The sequence below is a fragment of the Cibotium barometz genome, chromosome 47, assembly GCF_041138505.1.
Source record: "Cibotium barometz isolate CiBa-2024 chromosome 47, ASM4113850v1, whole genome shotgun sequence".
NCBI lineage: Eukaryota > Viridiplantae > Streptophyta > Polypodiopsida > Cyatheales > Cibotiaceae > Cibotium > Cibotium barometz.
The window spans coordinates 20171276-20192136 of NC_141092.1; the positions used below are offsets into that span (position 1 = coordinate 20171276).

At 37.7% G+C, this 20861-nt stretch overlaps 1 protein-coding gene across 4 annotated transcripts; it reads left to right on the forward strand.

The window, feature by feature from the left end:
* The first annotated feature begins 16656 nt into the window (after window positions 1–16656).
* On the forward strand, window positions 16657–19095 carry LOC147611488 (uncharacterized). Of its 4 annotated transcripts, none has more exons than XM_086784579.1 (2): window positions 16657–18118; window positions 18226–19095. In XM_086784579.1, the coding sequence occupies exon 1, from the start codon at window positions 17327–17329 to the stop codon at window positions 18020–18022; it is 696 nt and encodes a 231-aa protein (XP_086640705.1). In that variant the 5' UTR covers window positions 16657–17326; the 3' UTR covers window positions 18023–18118; window positions 18226–19095. The 4 variants fall into 4 exon arrangements, with proteins under 4 accessions (XP_086640705.1, XP_086640704.1, XP_086640706.1 ...); XM_086784578.1 differs by having other exon boundaries at window positions 18232–19095; XM_086784580.1 differs by having other exon boundaries at window positions 18238–19095.
* The last annotated feature ends 1766 nt before the right edge of the window (window positions 19096–20861 follow it).

A 20861-nucleotide genomic window follows, 5' to 3' on the forward strand; every position in this document is an offset into this window, starting at 1 on the left:
CGTGAGCACATGCTTTGATGCTCTCCAATGTGATTTTTTTAGATCAGTCATATGCTCAACTCATGGTATTCACATCATAAGCTATGTTGGGATGAGTAACTGTCACATATATAGATTGGAGCTTCTTGATCCTCCATATTTTCACCAAGTAATCTTCTTTGACAAACACTACACATTAACACACTACAATATTGGTTGCATTATACTCTGCTTTAGTATAAGATAAAGCCATGATTGAAAATACATATGTGGATATTGATTTATGATCATTAACATCGCTTGCCTCTTTTGCTTCACAAAACCCTGAAAGAATTAAATCACAAGGTGACGTGGACTCGTGGATACCAAAATTAAATGTTCCATTTAGATACATAAGCACGCGATTTGCTACTCTCCAATGTGACTATGCCAATCAGCCATATGTTTACTCATGGTATATGCTATGTCATATATTAGGCCTACTTAACATTTAGTTCATGTGTAAAAGCTAAAAGCAAGCAGTGTAGAGTAGGCAAAAATGAAGGACCTATTGAAAAAGAGAAAAGAGAGAAGGGGAAATGTGCCTAAAGGTCATGATATTTGGGCTTTCCAAGAGCACAATCTTCTTCACGGGTAAAATGGTAAAAGGAAGATGGTGTTTAGGAAATGTCTGGTGCTCTATGGGGGGGGGGGTCAGATAATGGATTCAATGGGGTGATGACACGAGACCTCAAGTACTTCTTGAAGAATTAATCAAAACTCACATATACATCAAAGATTTAACTATACAAATGAATCAAATTGACAAGATTGGGCTTAAAATAAAAATAAAAATAAAAACATGAGATAGAGTAGACAATACTTCACCACACAAAAGACAAGTATTGGGTGCAATCTCCCCCCTTAAGAGTGTAGCTCCCACTTCCACGACATGAGTATTTTGAGAATTGTCAATATATAGCCCAAGTTTTGGGCTTGTTTTTCCACTTTAGTTCTTTTGCTTTACATATAGATAACCTTGTCAAGGTTTCTAAGGTTTATACATATCAAAACCTTTGCATAATGATAAATACTAATGGGCCTTTACACATAAAATAATATTGTGCACACTCACACATAAAATAACCTTGTGCACATTCGCACATAAAATAATCTTGTGCACACTCGCACATAAAATAATTTAGCCACATGATAGGCTACAAATGATTAATGAAATTCTAATATATAATTAGCACATGATCTTCATCTTCACACCACTGCTCAATCCACATCCATACGACACCTCAATCGGTACCCTTGTATATAGTGCGACACCTAAATCGATACCCTTGTACATCTCATTCCATATGACACCTAAATCGGTACCCTCGCACATCTCATTCCATATGACACCTCAATCGGTACCCTCGCACATCTCATTCCATATACGATACCTCAATTAGTACGCTCGCATATCTCGGTAATTATACACTCATAGACATAATGCACATTAGTTAAATAATCAATTAAACACATCAATTAATCCCAATGTCATCATGAGAAATAGGCAAACATAATATCAAATTACACGTACCAACAAGCACCGCACATATGGCATCCTCGATATAAAATAAGAAATATATAATTCCCAATAATCAAGAGTAATTCTCATAATAGGTGATGGGTGTTATTCATAGGAGACTTCATTCCTCCATTCACCCTAATGGGAGAGATCTTGTTGTGGAAGTGTAGGTGTTGGGGAGGTAAACAAGATGGATTGTAAATGTTTATGGTTGTCACAATACCAAACAAAGAAAGCAGCTTTGAGAGTGGTTGGCCAATCTTGGAGGTAAACCGTGCTTGGATTCTCATGGGTGATTTCAATATGGTGGAGGCTAAGAGGGATAGGGAAGGGGGGTTATATTCTTTTATGACTAGTTATGAAAAGAAAGCATGAGAGTTGCTTATTATCATGAGAGGATTGGAGGTCTCCTCAATGGCTAGAAACTTGAGGATTGGAGGGATAAGAGGGGTCACACCTATTGCAATCTTTAGTACAAGGATTCCTTAGCCCTTTACTGGGACATACATGATGTGATAAATAAAAACAGTCGAGGAGAGGAAGGAGATACAGTAGGAGGTGAGAAAGATATGGGACATGTTAAAATATAAAAAAGATAGGAGGAAACCTTGAATTAGGGTGACTGGCTTAAGTTAAAGGATTGCAAAAGACATTTGCTATGCTACAGATCTAGGATTCTGATGATGCTCAAAGGGGCATGAGGACTCTCTTTCTTTGCTACTCATTGCCCTTCTAAGTTTTTTTTTAAAAATCTCTAAAAGGATAATCAAATTAGGGACTCTATTAGTCTTGTGAAAGATCAAGATGGGACCATCCATATAAATCCCAAGCATATGGCTCATAAGTTACTTGGGCAATACTTTGAGTATGCATGAAGATAGATTATAGGATAGGTTTTAGGCTAAAAATGTTGTCTTAGAAGGGGTAAATCAAATGGTATCCCATGATCAAGCTAGTGGATTTAAAGACCTATTGACCATGAGGAATGTTATGCTACCTTAAACTCATGGGAAAGGATAAAACCCTTGGGTGGGACGGGGGCTTGTCACTAGAATTTTTCTTTGAGTTTTGGGAGAAACTCAAGAACCAAGTTACCAAAATTGTTGTTAAGGCTTTTAGGGAAGGGGAGCTTGAAAAGGGAATCAAAGATGGGATTATTAAATTGATCCATAAAGTAACTAGCTTGTGATTCCTTTGGCCCATCATGCTTAATGTTATTTATCAAATTCTTGCCAAAGTGGTTTCTATCAAAATCTTCCCTCTTCTTCAGGAGGACAGAGTGAGAAAAACATGGTTTGGATCTACTAAGGGAGGATCTTCCCTTTTCTCCAGGTTAATGCAAGTAAGAGACATTTTGGATTTACTAAGGGAAGGTCTATTTACAATATCACGATTTTCTTGGTTGGGAAGGAATGGGATGTTATCTCTAAGTAGAAATGTATAATGTTCCAACTTGACCTTGAAAAGGCCTATAATAGAATCCATTGCTCATTTGCTAGCAAGTTACTCATTTTTTCATACACTTTTTGTAATCCCCACTGTACCTTAGGTATTTCAAATTGCATATATGGCCAAGGGCCCAATTTTGTAATAGAAACCGGCCATATAAGGCTTGTACATATAAAGAGAATATGTTTTGGGCACCTTATAAGTGTGGGCGGCTGGGCAAAGCCCACGTGTATTTAAGTGACTTATGAGGGTGTGGAAGGTCACTTTTTATAATACAATCTACAATTGAGCTCAAGCTTTAGAGCTCCTCAATTATTGATTATCTTGTTCTCTTCTTGTTTCTTGCATGATTCCATGTCTATTTATGTTTTTGGCTATGGAGTCTTATAGGGTTTGCTTGCTTGCATGTGTGAGTGCTTGAGTGTGTGTGTGCATGAGGCAAGCTTGCCTGCTTGATTCTTGCTTGAGAATAGCCAGGTATGAAGTGTGAGTGAGAGATTGAGAGATTGAGAGAGAGAGAGAGAGAGAGTGATGGAGTGAGTAGAGAGGAAGCTTGCTAGCTTCTCCCTCTTATGTGATTAGATTACAAAGGTCTAAGTATTAGATCAGTAGAGCTTGACCACTCTTGAGGTCTTCGTTCTCATGAGTAATGCGTTGTTATTAGAAGCAACATGTTGTTAGACTCTAGACGGGTTCATACTCCTTGGTGTTGACATGCTTATTGAGAGACTACAAATTCTCTATACATAGTGCTACAAAAATTGGGATTTGGTGGAAGAGGCAAATTTCTCAATGTGTCTTCACATTAGGAAGAGGTGCTTGTTCTCAACTTATGATCAATGGATTCGTAGTTAGTTGATTTCCTTTGATGAGATCAATGGCTTCATGGGAACCCCCTTTACTTAGATCTGTGAGACAAGGGTGCCCTCTTGCTCCTCTACTCTTTGATGTCGCCACTCATCCCTTGATTCTTACTTTACGGAAGACGGCTCTTCGAGGTGATATCTCTAGTTTGAAAATGGATGATTTTGGTCACTTAGTTATTCAATGCTTTGACGGTGACTCCTTGCTTTTCTAATAGTGATAATATTAGGAGGGCTCTGAATATTGTTTAGTGTTTTGCCATTACCTTTGGCTCTCTGAGTGTAACATTGCCAAATCGAGGATGTCAGGACCTTTATGACACTTAGAGAAGAACTCTATTTCTCAAACATAAAAATTAGCAAACCATTGACTTTGAATAAATTGAAAGCATGAACCTTACATAAATAAAATAAAATAAATAAGAGAACCTAAAAATAAGAGAGAGACCACTATTGACACAAGATTGGGTTCAATCTCCCCTGGATGAGTGTGGCCCATCATACCACTCATCCACGACACAAGATTGGGTTCAATCTCCGCTGGATGAGTGTGGCCCATCATACCACTCATCCAGCGTAAAATCTCTTCCAAAAATATAGCAAGCTATAATTATCAAGTCTTAGGCCTACCAAAAGTACAAATACTAATTAATATGTACAAAGATTTGAGGCCTTAGCCTTCCAAAAACAATACCTTTCAACCTAAGAGCATGCAAAATATTTACCTCCTTATCCTTAATTTTCCTTTCATTTTTAGAAGAATATGAGGTGAAACTTCCTTTTCAATAGGTTTAGGCATACTTCGATCTTCAAAAATATGTTCATGTTCAAAATTTCCCTCTTGCTTGAGAGAGAAGTCACCACATCCTTTGCATCATCCTCGCCATCAATCATGTTGATTGTATAGTTAGTTGCTTTTTCATCTTTGAGAAATTGGGTGCAGTGTGTCCTTTTTGATAGTTGTAGCACGCCACATTTCTAGGTACAAAATCTTGATTCTTTACGTCATTGCTTGTTAGCACTAGAATTATTATTGTTGTTGGAAACAACACCAATGATACTAAAGGTGTTGGAAACAAAAACTTTAGTATCATTGGTGTGTTTGTCAAACTTATGAAAAAGAATAAATTTTTTAAATTTGTTACCATGAGAATCTTGAGGTGGTTTGTTGTCCATAGAACTCCATTCTTTTGTTCACAATTGTAAGCCAAAGAGATTGTCATGAATAGAGAATGAGGTTGAAACATAATGATCTTCGCTGCTGTGTAAGAGTAGGCTTCAGTCCAGCAAAAAATTTTAACTTTTAGTCCTTCGATCTCACTCTTTCAATGGCTTGTAGTTGAATGAGAATTTACCGAAACTTGTCCATGTATATTTGCATAGTCTCTTTGTCAAGTTGGTGAAGCATGTCTCATTTGTTGATGTGCTCTAGCTTTATACTAAGGTGTTAAGAAATTCCTTTAAGCTTTTGTCCTTTCTCGTCTCCTTGCTTGATTGCATTCCGCCATAATGATGCAATTTAGACCAAATGATTTGTCTCAAAAAATTCTTCCCCATAAAAATAATCATCAAGCTGGCTAATCCATGACAACACCGTCTTTGCATCTTTCTTACCATCAAAATCTTGGAATATATAAAAGCTTTACTTCTGATTTTCTTTCATTTTTGTTGCTCTTACTCTTAGAAAGTCTCCTTGATGGTACGTTCGAACATCAATTTCACGTTCATCGCTCCAAGCTCGTTTCCTGCTAGAGGTAGTTCCTCCAATTCTATTCTCTTAGCTCATTCCTCATTTAATTGAGCTTGAATAGATAGGAGTTTCTTCAAAATAGAAGGTGGTTGAATTAAGATAATCAAGAAAACAATGTGTGGACTAATACTTACGGCCTTGCGTCAAATTTGATGGTCGTATATTTGTACTAATTTTTTGCGGAGTAAGAATCAACAACTTCAAGTGTCAAAAAGCCCATAAGTGGTTTTGTGAGCTTGGGAGAACTCGAGAAAAAGGATGTTGAACTAGCTCAAAATGTGGAGAACCTTGATGATGAATTGTGGAGAACCTTGATGATGAAATGTGGAGAACCATGATGAGATGAACTGTTCTCGAAACCCGTGGTTGTTTCCAAAATAGCAAGCCTTGAGAATTTCTTTGAAATTTTCCTCTTCCTTGTAATCCTTGCTCAATTTTCTTGAAGCCTTGCACTTAAATGTACCCCCCTTTTGTAAGCTTTTATATAGCCAATAAACGAAGAAGCTTAAGTAGTAAAACTTATGGATTTTATATGTTTTGGCTAAAGCTAAGGCTTTAAGCCTTAATAAATCATAAGAGCTTTTGAATGTTAAGCGTGAAATCTTTTTTAAGCTTTAAAGCTTAGCTTGTATAAAGCTTTAAAGCTTAGCTTGTATAAAGCTTTAAAGCTTAGCTTATAGGCTAGCTAATAACTTTAGCTAGTTTTACCAACTAGGCAAAGGTGATGGCCCGACAACGTAAATAAGCAAAAGGAAAGAGTGAATTGCCATTGACGGCACCTCAAAAGAAACCAGACGGCCGCCCCTTGCCATTGATTTTGCTTAAATCTCAACTCTAAAGCTTTTGCAAGTTTGATAAGAGAAATTTGATGCTCATATCTTGCTAATTGTATACATGGCCTCTAATCTTGGAGAGGTTGAGGGAGAATTTTGAAATATGGTACCCATCATGTCATATACGGAGCACATGTATGTGGGAGTAAGGTAGATGGAGCTTAGGATGTCATGAAATTAGAATGAATGAAGGGCTAAGGTTAGTAGAGGATGTGAATGGATGAATGTAAAAGGGCACATGGAAAGTGCAAAGGTGCACAAGGCATGTGGGCATTTATGGACACATCGATGGCACATGGGTGGATGAAGAGGCTATACAATGCTCATATGGTTCAAGGACGATGATTCCCTATGTTATGGTGAAGCAATGTATGCAATGCTCCAATGTATGTTTCCACCATGTCAAGATGTAGGCCATGTCTATGCCTATGTAGATGATGTTATGATGGTGGTACCATGATATGGCGGTGTCACAAATGGATATTGATGCCATGATGATATTATGATGGATGTCAAAAATGTTATGTCAATGTATGATCAACCTTGGGATTGGGAAACCCTTGGTCAAGATGTGCCCATATGTATGTGGATGTGATAATGTTTTATGTCATGTCCTATGATGATGTCTATGTCATGCCAACCTCTAAGCTCAATGTGAATGAGACAAGTTGGAAATGGGCAATTATGATGGTGTAATCACCTCTAGCCACCGATGATGTAGGCTAAGTGATGCATGTGTGTGTCTCCATTAAGGGGAGAAAATGTCATGTCATGTCATGTCTATGTATGTCCCATTACCTTCTTCGAATGAGACCCATTCTTCGGGCACCAACAAGGGGGGGTTTTGAAATATGGTGCCCATCATGTCATGTATGGGGCACATGTATGTGGGAGTAAGGTAGATGGAGCTTAGGATGTCATGAAATTAGAATGGATGAAGGCTAAGGTTAGTAGAGGATGTGAATGGGTGAATGTAAAAGGTAGTTAATGGTGGTCAGAAAGTAGGCACATGGAAAGTGAAGGGTTGCACAAAGCATGTAAGCATTTATGGACACATGGATGGCACAAGGGTGCATGTAGCTTGTGACTTGGGAGCCCCATGAGAGCTATAAAATGATGTACTTAGATCAAGATAATTAGATGAGATTATTGAGTTTATGCCTTAATCATTATGTCATTGATTAACCTCTATCTTAATCTTACATTAGCATTTTCTTAGTCTTTCATTATGGCCTTGATCACTTTATATGAACCTTCTTAGATCTTAGAAATCAACAAAGAAAGGCAGTTTTGGTATTAAAAGTGGTTTTATTGAGGGTGGTTTTACTGAGGGAGAAGAAAGGTGGTTTTGGGATTGAAAGTGGTTTTACTGAGGGTAATGAAGAAGAAACTTTATCCAACGGTCCAAAAACCTTTTTTTTATTGTCCAAAGGTATCCAAAAACATGTGACTCAACCTTTCAAATTCACATATACTTTTAACAGTGCCTTGCAGCCTTTTGCCTCTTCTCGTGCAATAATTCCTTGCTTTGTGAAAGCCTTAATAATTACCAAAAATTATTTCCTTGGCCTCCTTTGCTCCAAAAGCTTGCAAAAAAAATTGCTTTTGAAATTTCCTCCAAAAAATCTTCTTCTTGAGTAGTCCCCAAAGTTACGATACCACTGTCAGGACCTTTATAACACTTGGGAAAGAATTCTATTTCTCAAACATAAAAATTAGAGCAAACCATAGACTTGGAACAAATTAAAAGCATGAATCTTACATAAACAAAATAAAATAAATAAGAGATCCTGAAAATAAGAGAGAGATCATCGTCAATACAAGATTGGATTCAATCTCCCCTAGATGAGCGTGGCTTGTCGTACCACTCATCCATATTTATATGTATTTAAAGCTTGCTTTTTAAGAATACATCTCTAAAAATAAAGCTAGTGAGCTTTTCAGCATAAAAGCTCTTCCAAAAATATAGCAAGCTAAAATTATCAAGTCTTGGGTATACCAAAAGTATAAATACTAATGGGTATGTTAGAGATTTGAAGACTTAGCCTTCCAAAAATATTAATGCCAAAACATGTCTTCCAAAATATCTCATTGTGGTCTAACAAATGTTCCACCTGCACGATGAACAAAATAGTCCGCCACTCAATCATCGCCTACATCTAAAATAATATTAGTCGGTGCATAAAGCTAGTTAAACACATTAATTCTGACTATATCATACTAGTGCTGCACACAACGATTAAACATATTAATCTTAGAAAATGATATAAATAAAAGGCACATTTAAAATAGAATATCCCTAATAAAACATACGTAACTAATGATTGCATAAGCATCCCCGATTGACCATAGAGGCTATGATTAATAGAGAATTATTAGTATGACTAAGGAAGAGTATTTTGAGCTATAAGATACCTCTTACCTTGTGATAAATTAATAAGGGGTATTACTTTTTTATGGTGCATGAGAGAAGTGTCAAAATAATGAGAAAATATGAAGGCCATGAGAAAATAAAATTAGATATATGATTAGGTTTAATTTTAAGTAAATTAAATTAAGGTGATGAGCGCATAATTTTATTGGGACCCTTCCAAGAGCGCACATGTGCACCCCAGTATATTAAAGAGGAAAAAAAACCTTAGAAATGCTATGAAATTTTTAATAAGTAAATTAAAAAGCAAAAATGGTGACATACATATTACAAATTAGACATATACTTGAGTGTAAAATATTGGCCTTGGCAATTGTAAATGGGAATGTGTATAATGGTTTGCCTAAGGTTAAGTGGGTAGAGTCAATAGGCTAAGGTTAAATTTTGAGCACAAGAAAATTAAACAAATAAAGAGATAAGGGTGTAGGCTATTATTTAAAGTGAACCATGCATGAAAATGGCTAGTTCACTAAGTGTAAGAGTCAGTACCATAAGCTAGAGGCAGTTGGATGAAAATTGCATAGTTCCATGCATAGCTAGCTTGAAGAAACATCGAGAATTAACGTTTCAAATAGATATACACTTTAGATGTATGAGAAACAAGAATTTTTTTTTTACAATTAACAATATGAAATAAATATGACTCGAAAGAAAAAAAAGACAAGTTAAATGAAAGAATAAATATACACTCACAAAAAAAATTAATTAACCTAGATCCAGGATAGAGAGTTTCTCTCAATAAACCATCACTAAATGTGCAAACTCAAAGACAAATATTTCAAAATCTCAAAAGCAAGGTCATAAAACATAAGTGGGGTAATTACATGCGAGGAGAATTGAAGCATGAATGTGGGGTCCCTACCCCCCCCCCCCCCCCCCGCGGTGCCCTGCCCGCCGCCCCGCGGGCGGCGGAAGCGGCGTTGGCCTCCCGCGCGGGGTGGGGATCCACACTCGGGGCCTCGCTCGCGGATGTCTGGGGGACGAGAGGCTAGCCCGAGCGGTCCCTCCGAGACTGGGGGCCCGGAAGACTCCCCTCGCCCGGAAGGCACAGGCGATTCCGCCAAGAAAAAAATCTTCTAATGGGGGAATTACTCTAACGAGTCAAAGTCTTAACTAGATAAACTGATCTGACCGAACCTGAAGTCACATAGTTAGATCAAGAAAAGACTTGCACTTGGTCCATGGAATCACCGCTTTTTTCCTCATTTACGAGGCACAACTGCTGATCCCCTCCCACAGAACAAGGTCTTCTCAGGATTTAAACTAATTAAGGTAACTAATCGTATATAGTTGTTTCTCAGGAATCCTCCGATCCAGCCTAACCCCATCCGACCCATGGGTTAGCCAACCACCCGACCACTGTATTTGTGGGATTCCTTTATAAAGATTTGGTTGTGTTTTTGCCCGTGTATCGAGGAAAAGAGTTCCCAGGCCCCCTAGCCGGCGATTCATGCAAAAATTAAGGTAGGCATACCACGTACACACCCAATATGAAATTACCATTTATAACAGATTCTACTAGCTTTAAAACAATCCTTCAATAGAAATCATAATATTTCTGATCATTATTTTCCAAAATTCCGAGTCCATTATATTACAATAATATCCTCTGGACTCTCCGTTGAAGACCAACTGGCCAACCAACGAGATCTAGTATCAACATTTGGTTACCAAAAATCTTTCCTTTTAGTCCATCAGAAATCTTCTTCGATGTACGCATGGGTGTCCTAGCAACCGCGAGCCCGTGCATCGCCTGCTGGTCAGAACCCTCTAGGATCCTCCTTAGGTGTCCTAGCACTTCACTCAGGGACCGCTTCGTCGGTCCTCGCCCATCGTATCGAAAGCGCACCGTTTTAACCGTACCGAGGCTGGTCAAGACCTCGGGAGGCTTTGCCACAAGCGACGTCCCTTGACGACTCCCCGCCAACTATTCCAACGAGCCTCCTCTTAGAAAAACATAAGCCAAATGCTTCCTCTAGCATTCTGCCGGAGGTTCCAATGCAAGTAAAATTCCAATTTGAGATTGGTTCCAAAAACCCCTTTTCCATAATTCCCAGTTTCATAATGAGGATCTTTGATCTCTCATCATGGTATTCTACCCATCATTCAGTTTGATTGTCCAACTAGATTCTTGGTGAGTTCGGTCAGGAAAAACTAGTTTAGTTTCGGTAGTCTATTCTTTGTGATTAGAACTGGAATTGGTCATGAAGTTTTTACTTGATTCAAATCAAGAGATGGACAAGTAGGTTTACTGTCCGTCCCTCTCGTAGTCTAACCAAATTCATTCGGTCTAGTTCTACAAGGATTTCCTTCAGATAAACATCTAGTTTTGGGTAAATATCCATTTAGTGATTTTACCAATTGAAATATCCATTAATTTCCTAAGCTAAAAATTTCACTTTTCTCATTTAAATATTTGAATTCCAATATGGTGGGAATTCCTCTTTCATCATTTAAACTTATCTATGCAAAAAGATATATTTAACTAAATTTTCTCTTAAAATTTAAATAAAAATCTCCATTAATTCCTTTACACTAGGAATTACACTTTCCCCATTTAAATATTTGAATTCCAATATGGTGGGAATTCCTCTTTCATCATTTAAACTTATCGATGCAAAAAGATAAATTTAACTAAATTTTCTCTTAAAATTTAAATAAAAATCTCCATTAATTCCTTTACACTAGGAATTATACTTTTTCTATTTAAATATTTGAATTCCAATATGGTGGGAATTCCTCTTTCATCATTTAAACTTATCTATGCAAAAAGATAAATTTAACTAAAATCCTTCTTTAATTTTAAATAAAATATACATTATTTTAGCATCATAATTTTTCTCTTACTTCATTGGAATACATGGATTTCCATTGTCATGGGGATTACTCTTTTAACATAAAAATGGATCACTAGAAATTTCTATTTTTTCTAATTAACTAATTATGCATAAATATAAAAATCAAAATTTCCATGATTATAATGAGAATCATTCAATTAATCTAGGATGGAAATGATTTATGTGTTAATTTTTCAAAAATTTTACCATAGCTCCGCTGCTGCTATTACTGATAATTCTCAATAATTTTGAAAACATAAAGTTTAGTAATATCATATGATAGAATAACCATTAATTGGATCAATATCCAATTATGGACTTGTTTCCTAATTTTTCCATGAATTAAATAGCATAAAAGCATTAAAAAGCCACTTATTTGGCCTCAATTTGACAAGCATAGACATTACTTTTAGATTAGAGAATTGCTTCATGAGAAGCTTCATTTGAATATAGAATAGGTCATAAGGAATGACCATTCTTTGGGGGAGAGAGAGAAATGCTTTAAAAAAACATTATAATTTAAGCATAAATGGAAATAAATGTGTATTATCACTACAATTCATTAAAGAATTTCAATTGTATTAAAAAGCCATTCAATTGAATGCTTCTCAAGCTTGAGAGGGGTTGAGAAGAGAGAAACATTTGGAGATTTAAAAAAAAAGACCATAAACCACACTTTACCTCCTAGATTGCTTGATTCTTTAATCAAAGTAGAGGTCCCCAACCAATCAATTGGTTTGGTATGTTGGTGAAGACTCCAAGGAAGATTGAAGAGAGAGAGAAGCTCCAATCTCTTCAATTTGTAGAGAATTTTTAGAGGATAATAGAAAATAAGCTTATCTTAGAGAGTAATACCGGCATAGTTTAGTTCACAGATGAGAATACAAAAGAATAAGGGTCTATTTATAGGTGAGGGAGGCCACTCACTGAGTCCAACTGAGTTCTAGAATTTGGACAAGATTTGGACCAGTTTGGCTCCCTTTTTGATTTGGTTTGGTTTGATCTAGGAGAGAGGAGAGATAAAAATATCATATTATTTTTGAGTTTAAAACTCATCCACACATGTGAAATAGGCGTCTCCTTGAAGGGCCCCCTTCTCCTTACCAATGTGTTAAAAATGAATGATTACTCTAAAATATCTCATTTTTTAATTAATACTTCATAAATTTTAACTAATAAATCTAGTACTCAGTCAACTCTTCATCTTATGTGGGCATTTACTCATTTTAGGATATTTTCTTTTATTCTTTGGATTTATCTTATCCCAACACTTGGATTAATCTTATTGGTCCATAGGAACCTTAATCCAAAATTTTCACAGAAAATCTTGACCCTTAGGCTAAGGTCTTCTAAATCATTTTTAATTAATTCCAATTGCACCTTGAAAAATCTATTTTGATTTTCTGTTTCAGGGAAACATTTTTTTTATATTTGTAAAATTTATTTATTCAAAAATATCCCAATATTGATTTACCACTCTCTAGAATTTTTTTTATCTCACTAGGCTAAACAAGGAAAAATAATATTTTCTTGTATTCAGAAACATAGAACGATTACAAGGGATTGAAATAGAGCCTTATTTGTTATTCAGGCTGAGGAGGAATCTTACTCTTCCGTAAGCCCTACAAACTTGTAGATTTCTGGAGAGAGTGGTACAAATTCATCACCATCTACAATGGCTTTTTTGAATTTGTATGCTCTCTCCCATACAGATAGATAAGATGTACTACTGTAGTCATGTGGTGATTGAGGTTCTTCATCATCAGCTATAACTATTGGATTCGAACGAGTTCCCGATGTTGTGTTGTTGTATGGTATTTCATCTGCATCAGCATTGCCCTCCTCTTCATAATCTCCAGTGTTTCTTGCATTGAATGGGTCAAAGTACCTGGCGGGAGGAGTATCGACAAAGAAAATATCTTCTATATCTATGCATTGAGTAAGATGTGGGAGTTTCATGACTTTCCATACAGCTACAAATCTTTTTTTACTCATACCCGACCTAGTTTTTGGAATAATCCATGAGGCTGACGGGTAGTACTTTCCAGTATTATGAATCATTTTTAGAAGAGTGGTTTGTAAAGATGCGCCAATTTTATTAGCTATATAATTATCCATGTAGACATAAGCTCTCTCGAAAAGATTAATAGGTAATAAACAGACTTTATTTTTCAAGTCAGCTTGGCCATATAAGGCATATAGCTGTCGACCTCTAGTAATTTCCTTAGCAGATATGTTGTGCGAGAAAAATTTAAAGTGCAGTTTATGGAAATCTTTCATGCAATAACCCACCATCCCTTCGAGGGTATGCATCTTTACTTGCCTAAGCCCTCTACACATTACTAGTGCACCCTCAGGCTTAAACAAATCCCATCCTAAATATCTTTTTATAGTTTTTCCTATGCTTTTATTAGAGATGGTGCCATTAAAGTACATACCATTTGAAAGTGCAAATGGTTTAATATTCCTCCTTTTTCTAGTGCAAAAAGACCTTTTCATACATTCCATCCTCACAAACTCCTCTAAGGGTTCCCAGCAGGACAAGTATATATCTCTATTTCCTATTGCTATTGTAACAGACACCTCAAAGAGCCTGGTTTTTTTTTTCGACTGGAAAAGAAGGGATTTTGTGTATGGAAGGTTTTGAATCTGTATTCTTCTCATTCTCAAGTGGCTTTTTCTCTTTTGTATTACCTTTAAGAAACAAAAAAGGATTATATTTCGACCTGATTTTCTCATGATTAAAAAAACAATACAGAAATTAAGAAATGAGTGCATATGCAGTGTTTGATACTTTAAAATTTTTTGGAGAATAATTTTAATTTGCATATGCAGTGTTTGATATTTTAATTTTTTTGGAGAATAATTTTAATTTAGTTCAACAAAATCATAAAATTAAAATTAAAATTATCGACGCTATTAAAATTAGTCTATATTTGAAGTACTTTATTGACCTACAAGATTAAATTAATCATAATCAATTTAATTCATTTAATTGACTTCAACGTTTTATGTTATTTTCATTACTTTAATTTCGTTATTTCAATCATCTTTTCAAATTTGGTATAGTATTTTAGAAAAGTGACTAAAGATAATTATTTATTAAAATTTATTATGAAGATATTCATTAAGAAATTATAAATAATTTTTCGTTATCAATTTAAAACGTTTACTTGAGTTTATTTTAATTGACGATCTTATTTGATAATGTATAATAAAATTTAGTATTTATTTACAAAGTATTATTTTTAAGATAAGCATTTAAAAATGTTATTCATCTGCTAAAATTTAATACTTTTGCTAAAAAAGATAATTTACTGATATTTAAGAAAAACCAAAAATGAACATTGCACGAAGACAACAAACGAAGACTGGGAGAAAAAAAGTAATAATAATTTATTGATATTTATATAATAATTTTTAGACAACAAACGAAGACTGGGAGAAAAAACGTAAATTTTAAATAACTATAAAAATCTATACCATCGATAAAAATTATAAATTTATAGACGAAACAAGATTAACAAAAAATGAAGGGAAATCATTTACTAGAGAGAATTAATAAAACTACTTAAATTCGGTACATGCGAAACATAATTCATTGCATGTAGAATTAATAAAACTACTTAAATTCGGCACATGCGAAACAGAATTCATTGCATGTAAGCGATCAGCGCTTTCACAAAGATTATTATGCATATGTTTGTTAAAGGATATAAATATGCCAGCAACAGATATATTATTATCGATCCACAAATCCATATAAGATACATATGGAGAAATAGGATAATTGCAGCAACTGCATGGAAAAAAACATTTCAAATGAACCAAAAAACATTTAGTAAGAAATTTAACAAGTGAAATCATATTACTAAATATTAATGACCCCAAAAAAGTAAGAGATTTAACAAGCAGAATCATATTAATTACTGAATAAATACAAAGCTGAGAAAAATTTACCTGACGACCGTGCCTTCTCCTTCACTGCGCGAAGACTGTGAACCGTCTCTGAGGGCCCTCGGGTGGTGTAACTATTCGAGGGCAAGCTGTATTTATTTCAGCAGCTCTAGGAACAGTCGAAATGGACGGGTTATCTTCATGACAAAGACTCAATGACGAATTACCACGACGATCAAACACCATCATGTTCCTAATGTTGTCCAAAGGCTTCTTCCTAGGAGGCATGATCAGCACAATCAGAAGGACAAAGGATTCTTCCTACGATAAAAGAAAGAACAAAAAAAGGCATGATAAGCACATACAGAAAGGCTCTTTAAATAGGCAGACAGAGCGTGGACATGACGAGGACGGCATGAAACATGTCGAAAATGAGCATGAAAATCAAACCACGATACAAAAATCACCTAAGAAGCACATGAGCAGAATCGAAATGTAGGAAAAGAAAGGAAATTTGTAGAAGACCAACACATGACCGAAAGATACGAGAGACGCCACCACCATCTATACACCAGAAACTGCATCAAAGAAATGCAACGCAGAGGGCAGATGAAACCGACAGCACAGTGCATGACCTGTGGAAACCACGAGAGAAAATCGATAGCACACCGCACGAGCTGCAGAAACCAAGTGAGAAAGGTGCCATATCGCAAAGCGCAAGAGAAAAAGACAGCAACTCAAGACTTGCAGAAACCGGGAGAGAAATGCGTAATCGCAAATTACGCGGCCTTGCATGTAAATGAGACACGTGTCTCATAATTTTTTAATGCAATGAGACAAGTGTCTCATATTTTATTAATGCAACCCCAAGAATTGTTTGGGTTGCATATATATATATAGGGCCTAACCTACTTTTTAAATAATCTTATTAAGCGATGTAAAGTCACTCCGAGTTGTATCTCGCTTTTTCTGATTGCATCGTCAAGTTTGTAGTCAACCTCAATGGCCGGTTCCTTGCAATAATATCACAGGTCCCTTTAAAGGGGAACTTAGGAGGCTATGGCAGAAAAGGGCGGCTTCTCTGCTCCACGATTCTCATGAGTCCTGTAGCCTGCCGACCGCCCCCACACCGTACACGTCTTTTCCCCTTTGTCGTGTGCCCACCTTCTTTCTTTAATCTGATGAATCACCTACCTACCTACGTCCAGACCTGCCATTTCCACCAATAACAACAGGCGCGTGGGGCGTTTCTATCTCGCTCTTCCCTTCGCAGATCGCTTCCCCCGTAACGCCCCGCCCCCTTTCCCCTTCTTGATCCGCCGATAGCAGGAAACCCTCGTTTTGCCGTCGACCTCAACTCTGTTAATAGCCAATCGCCCAGTTGCATAATAAAAACCTGATCTTCTCGTCGACCTTGTTGCAGCAGTTACGTTTTCCTCACCTCCCAGTCCAATCGTCCATTTTGCGGACCTTCATTTCGAATCGCCCATCTGCAATACCTGCAGAACTCCCTAATTTTGTAATCGCTCATCTGTTATACTTGCAAAAAAACAAACGTAATTTCCCAACAATCGCCCATCTAGAGTCCTTGTGGAAGACTCTAATTTTTAAATCGCTTAACTGCAACAGCTGCGGAAAAGTTTAATTTTTTCCGTCCCCCATCTCCAAAAGCTGGGAAAAGCCCTTATTTCTTGATCGCCCCCTAACTTTCTTCAGGCGAAAAGCAATGATGGTGGATTGCCGAGGACTGATCGAGTTTTGCAAGGCCTTCGAACAGCACAGGACCATGGCAAACTCACTGGCAATCTCGGATCCACCATCTAGATCTCCACAGCAGCAGAAATACAGCGGACGAGCAAGGAGGGGGCAACAACAATCAGCTTCCCCCCCTCTGTGCGACCAATCTTCAGCTGCAGCAGTAGATGTTGTCGTTCTTCTCTTAGTTCTGGGCGCATGCGGGTTTCTCTTCACACCATACTTCAAATACCTCTGCAGAGAGGCAGCAGAGATTCTGCCTATCACATTTCTACTGATAGGAGAGGCTGTATGTCAAGCCCCAGTTGCATACATAGCAGCATCTCTTTTGATGTTTGCACTGGCTATAGCAGGCTGGGAAATCTTTCAATACAAGTCAAGGAAGTGTGACAATCCACACTGCAGGGGTTTAAGGAAAGCTATGGAGTTTGACATTCAGCTGGAGTCCGAGCAGTGTGTGAAGTCATCTGCATCACAGGGCGTCCAATGGAAGGGGAGTGTGGAGCTTGGAGAGGACCATAAGGAGCTGGAGGCGGAGCTTAGACGGATGGCACCGCCCAATGGGCGAGCAGTTCTTGTCTTTAGAGCTGCCTGTGGGTGCCCTGCAGCTCGCATGGAGGTCTCGGGCTCAAAAAAAGCCCGCAAATTAAAGAAAATCTCTCAATGATGGGGATCAATATTGGGATGGAATATGCAGCCTTCAGGTTACCATATGGCAAAATGATCATTGCAGAGTCTACTAGAGAGAAACATATCCGTCCAGGTGTGTAATTGCAGGCTTCAATTCATCATGTTGCATATAGGTTTCGGATTTTTGGGCTTCACTTTATTTTGGCAGGCTAGTTGTGTTTCTATGTGCTTGAATGCCAGTTACAGTTTCAGGTCCAAATCGTGGGCGGCCTTGATTTGTTGCTGTGTTGCCAGGCTCAAGGATCTATTATCATTGGAAGCAGCTCAGGTTTAGGTATTTGCCTTGAATATCAGTGTGCAAATGTGCTGGCTGGAGATACAGCTGCGATCATCTCAGGGTAATCAATTAAACTGCAGCGTTCGGTGTACCATCAACCATCATTTTCTGATTGGCAACCACTTGCACCATACGTTGTTCTAAACAAACCTGTTGACAGCTTTGGTAGTACTTGATCCAGTTTACTCTCTCAAGGTCACCTTTGCCTCAAAACACATGGACTTGTAAGGCCATGGAAAAGGTAAGATTGCACAGGGGCTGTACTGTTCCATCCTCCCCCCCCCCCCAAAACCCACAGAAAAAAAAAACTATTTTTTTTTAAATAGACACTTTAGCACGTGGTTCTGACCTGTGTTTCTATCAACACACTGGTACTGTGAATTTGATACAATGCATTTAAGCTGGAGATAAGTATAAGTTGGAAAGATGAACTATGACTCTTTTACGTTCTTTTTGGTTCTTGTTTAGCATTGCGCGCTCCTGCGTGCGCGCACGCGTGTGCATGCGTGTGAGTGATGCATGCATGCACAAATCACCTTGGTGAAGTCCATACAGAGGATTATTTTAAGTATTCTTTTGTTTGATATCTTATTGATTTGAGGCCTAGACTTATGTGTCCCCTCTATATGGTGGCCTAAACCCAACTTCTCCAGCCACTGTCTAGCCTCAGTGTCTTCTGCCTTGCTAAGGGTTTTTCTGGATATGTAACATATGTGTGCGAAAGATGTATGCTTTTTGAGACATTCTTATGACAGCTTTTGGGCCTCATTCTACCTAGTATCCATTCTGTGGTGATATACCATCTGACATTGCTGAAGAGCTTTTGTGATTGATTTATGCCCTATGATGGTACATGATAAAAAATTGAAATGTTTTTGAGCTGTCCGGAACTTAGAATTGTGTTAGCATTTGGGCTTGTTGAATGTTGTTAGGCATTGTTTTGACAGTTACAGACTGCTTCCTTGCTGCTGTATTGTGTGGATATCCATGTGAGTGAATATGTGCCACAAATGGGGACATGCATGTGTGCTTGTGGGGTGAGGATGGTGCTGTGTCCATTGAACTTATGCCGAATTTATGGAAATCTTTACATGCATGTGTTCAAGGTCTTTACAATGAAAGTCATGAGGGAACAAGACCTTCCGTGGCACAAGGATGGCTTTGTGGGTGTTGGGATTTATGCCAAGTGCCTGCTGCTTTCTTAGAGAGTTGCCAACATGCCACTGGCTTGAAGGCTCAAGATAAGCGGGATTACTTGAGGTCATGGTGTGTTGCCAGCAGGTTGGTCAGATACAAGGGTCCAAGGTATTGGGCTTACTGCCTCATTATCTGTATTGTCAAATGAAGTACATCAGTGAGGAGGGGTATAGTGGTGGATGTGTGCATGCATGTTGCTTGCTGGCTCTAATGAATGATTTGCTCTCATGCTAATCTGGTAGGAGGCTAGCAGCATTCTTTAGTGCCCTAGAAGCATTCATCCTTGGACAAATCTTGGGCGTGACACCCTTATACAGGCAACCTTAAATGACCCACCTTAGGTAATCAAAGAAAATGTCACGTGTTTCCTTGACGCACTACCTTGTAGATAGGTTTTCTGTTGAATCGCATGGGTAGCAGCTCCCTTGAAATCCCAAGGGTGGTACCAATGCTTTAACTTACTAAAGTGGCTTGTGGTAGACTATCTTATTCTGCCCTTCACAAGGCTTTAACTTACACAAGTGGCTTGTGGTGGACTGTCTTTTCTGCTCCTCGCTGCCTTCAGCTGCCCTTCTCCCTCTTTTCCTTTGTTCCCTTCCATTGTTTTGCCTTGCCTCTTTTCCCATTTTTTTTCACTTTTCTATCCCAACTCAGTTTCTAATTGTTGTTGGTTTGTACTTTTCTTAGTGTTATTGTTGGTCCATGAACTCCAGCATCACAAGAGGGTGGTGATTACCACCTCCCTTCCTCCTCCCCCCCCGTTATACCACCTTCATCAAGACATCTTAATGGGTATCTTGGCTTCTGTGGGTGTTGATCTATAGGGGGTCGGTATTCTCTCTTTCTATTTTAGTGGTTTATCTTCTTTTGTCGTTTGTAGCTCATGGGACTGGGATCTAGTGTTGATGAGAGTGGTAGTTGATGGCGAGGATTCATAGGAGTAGCAGCTTTTGAGTATGGAAGTAGAAGCTACTTTGGATTATTTGGTGTCCAAAGCTAAGGTAGCATAAGAAGTTATGGGTAGGATTGATGAGGCATGAAGCATAGTTATTTGGGCAAAGTTGGGTGATTAAGAAGGTGTTGTGCATGGGTGAGGGAAAAAGGTGGGCCCACGGTTCTAATCACCTAGAGATCCTTTTATTTTGTTCTCTTGGGTAAGGACTTCAAAGTTTTTTAATTGGTCAGCACCCTAAAAGAGGGTTAAGCTCACCCTAACGTATCGGACTCTGTGTCTTTGTCTGTATTGAGTTTTTCGATGTGAACGTGGGATTTGATCTTGGTCGCTTGTGGAATAGGCAATCGAGGGTTTAGAGGCATAGGTGGGGCAAGATCTTCTGTTGTT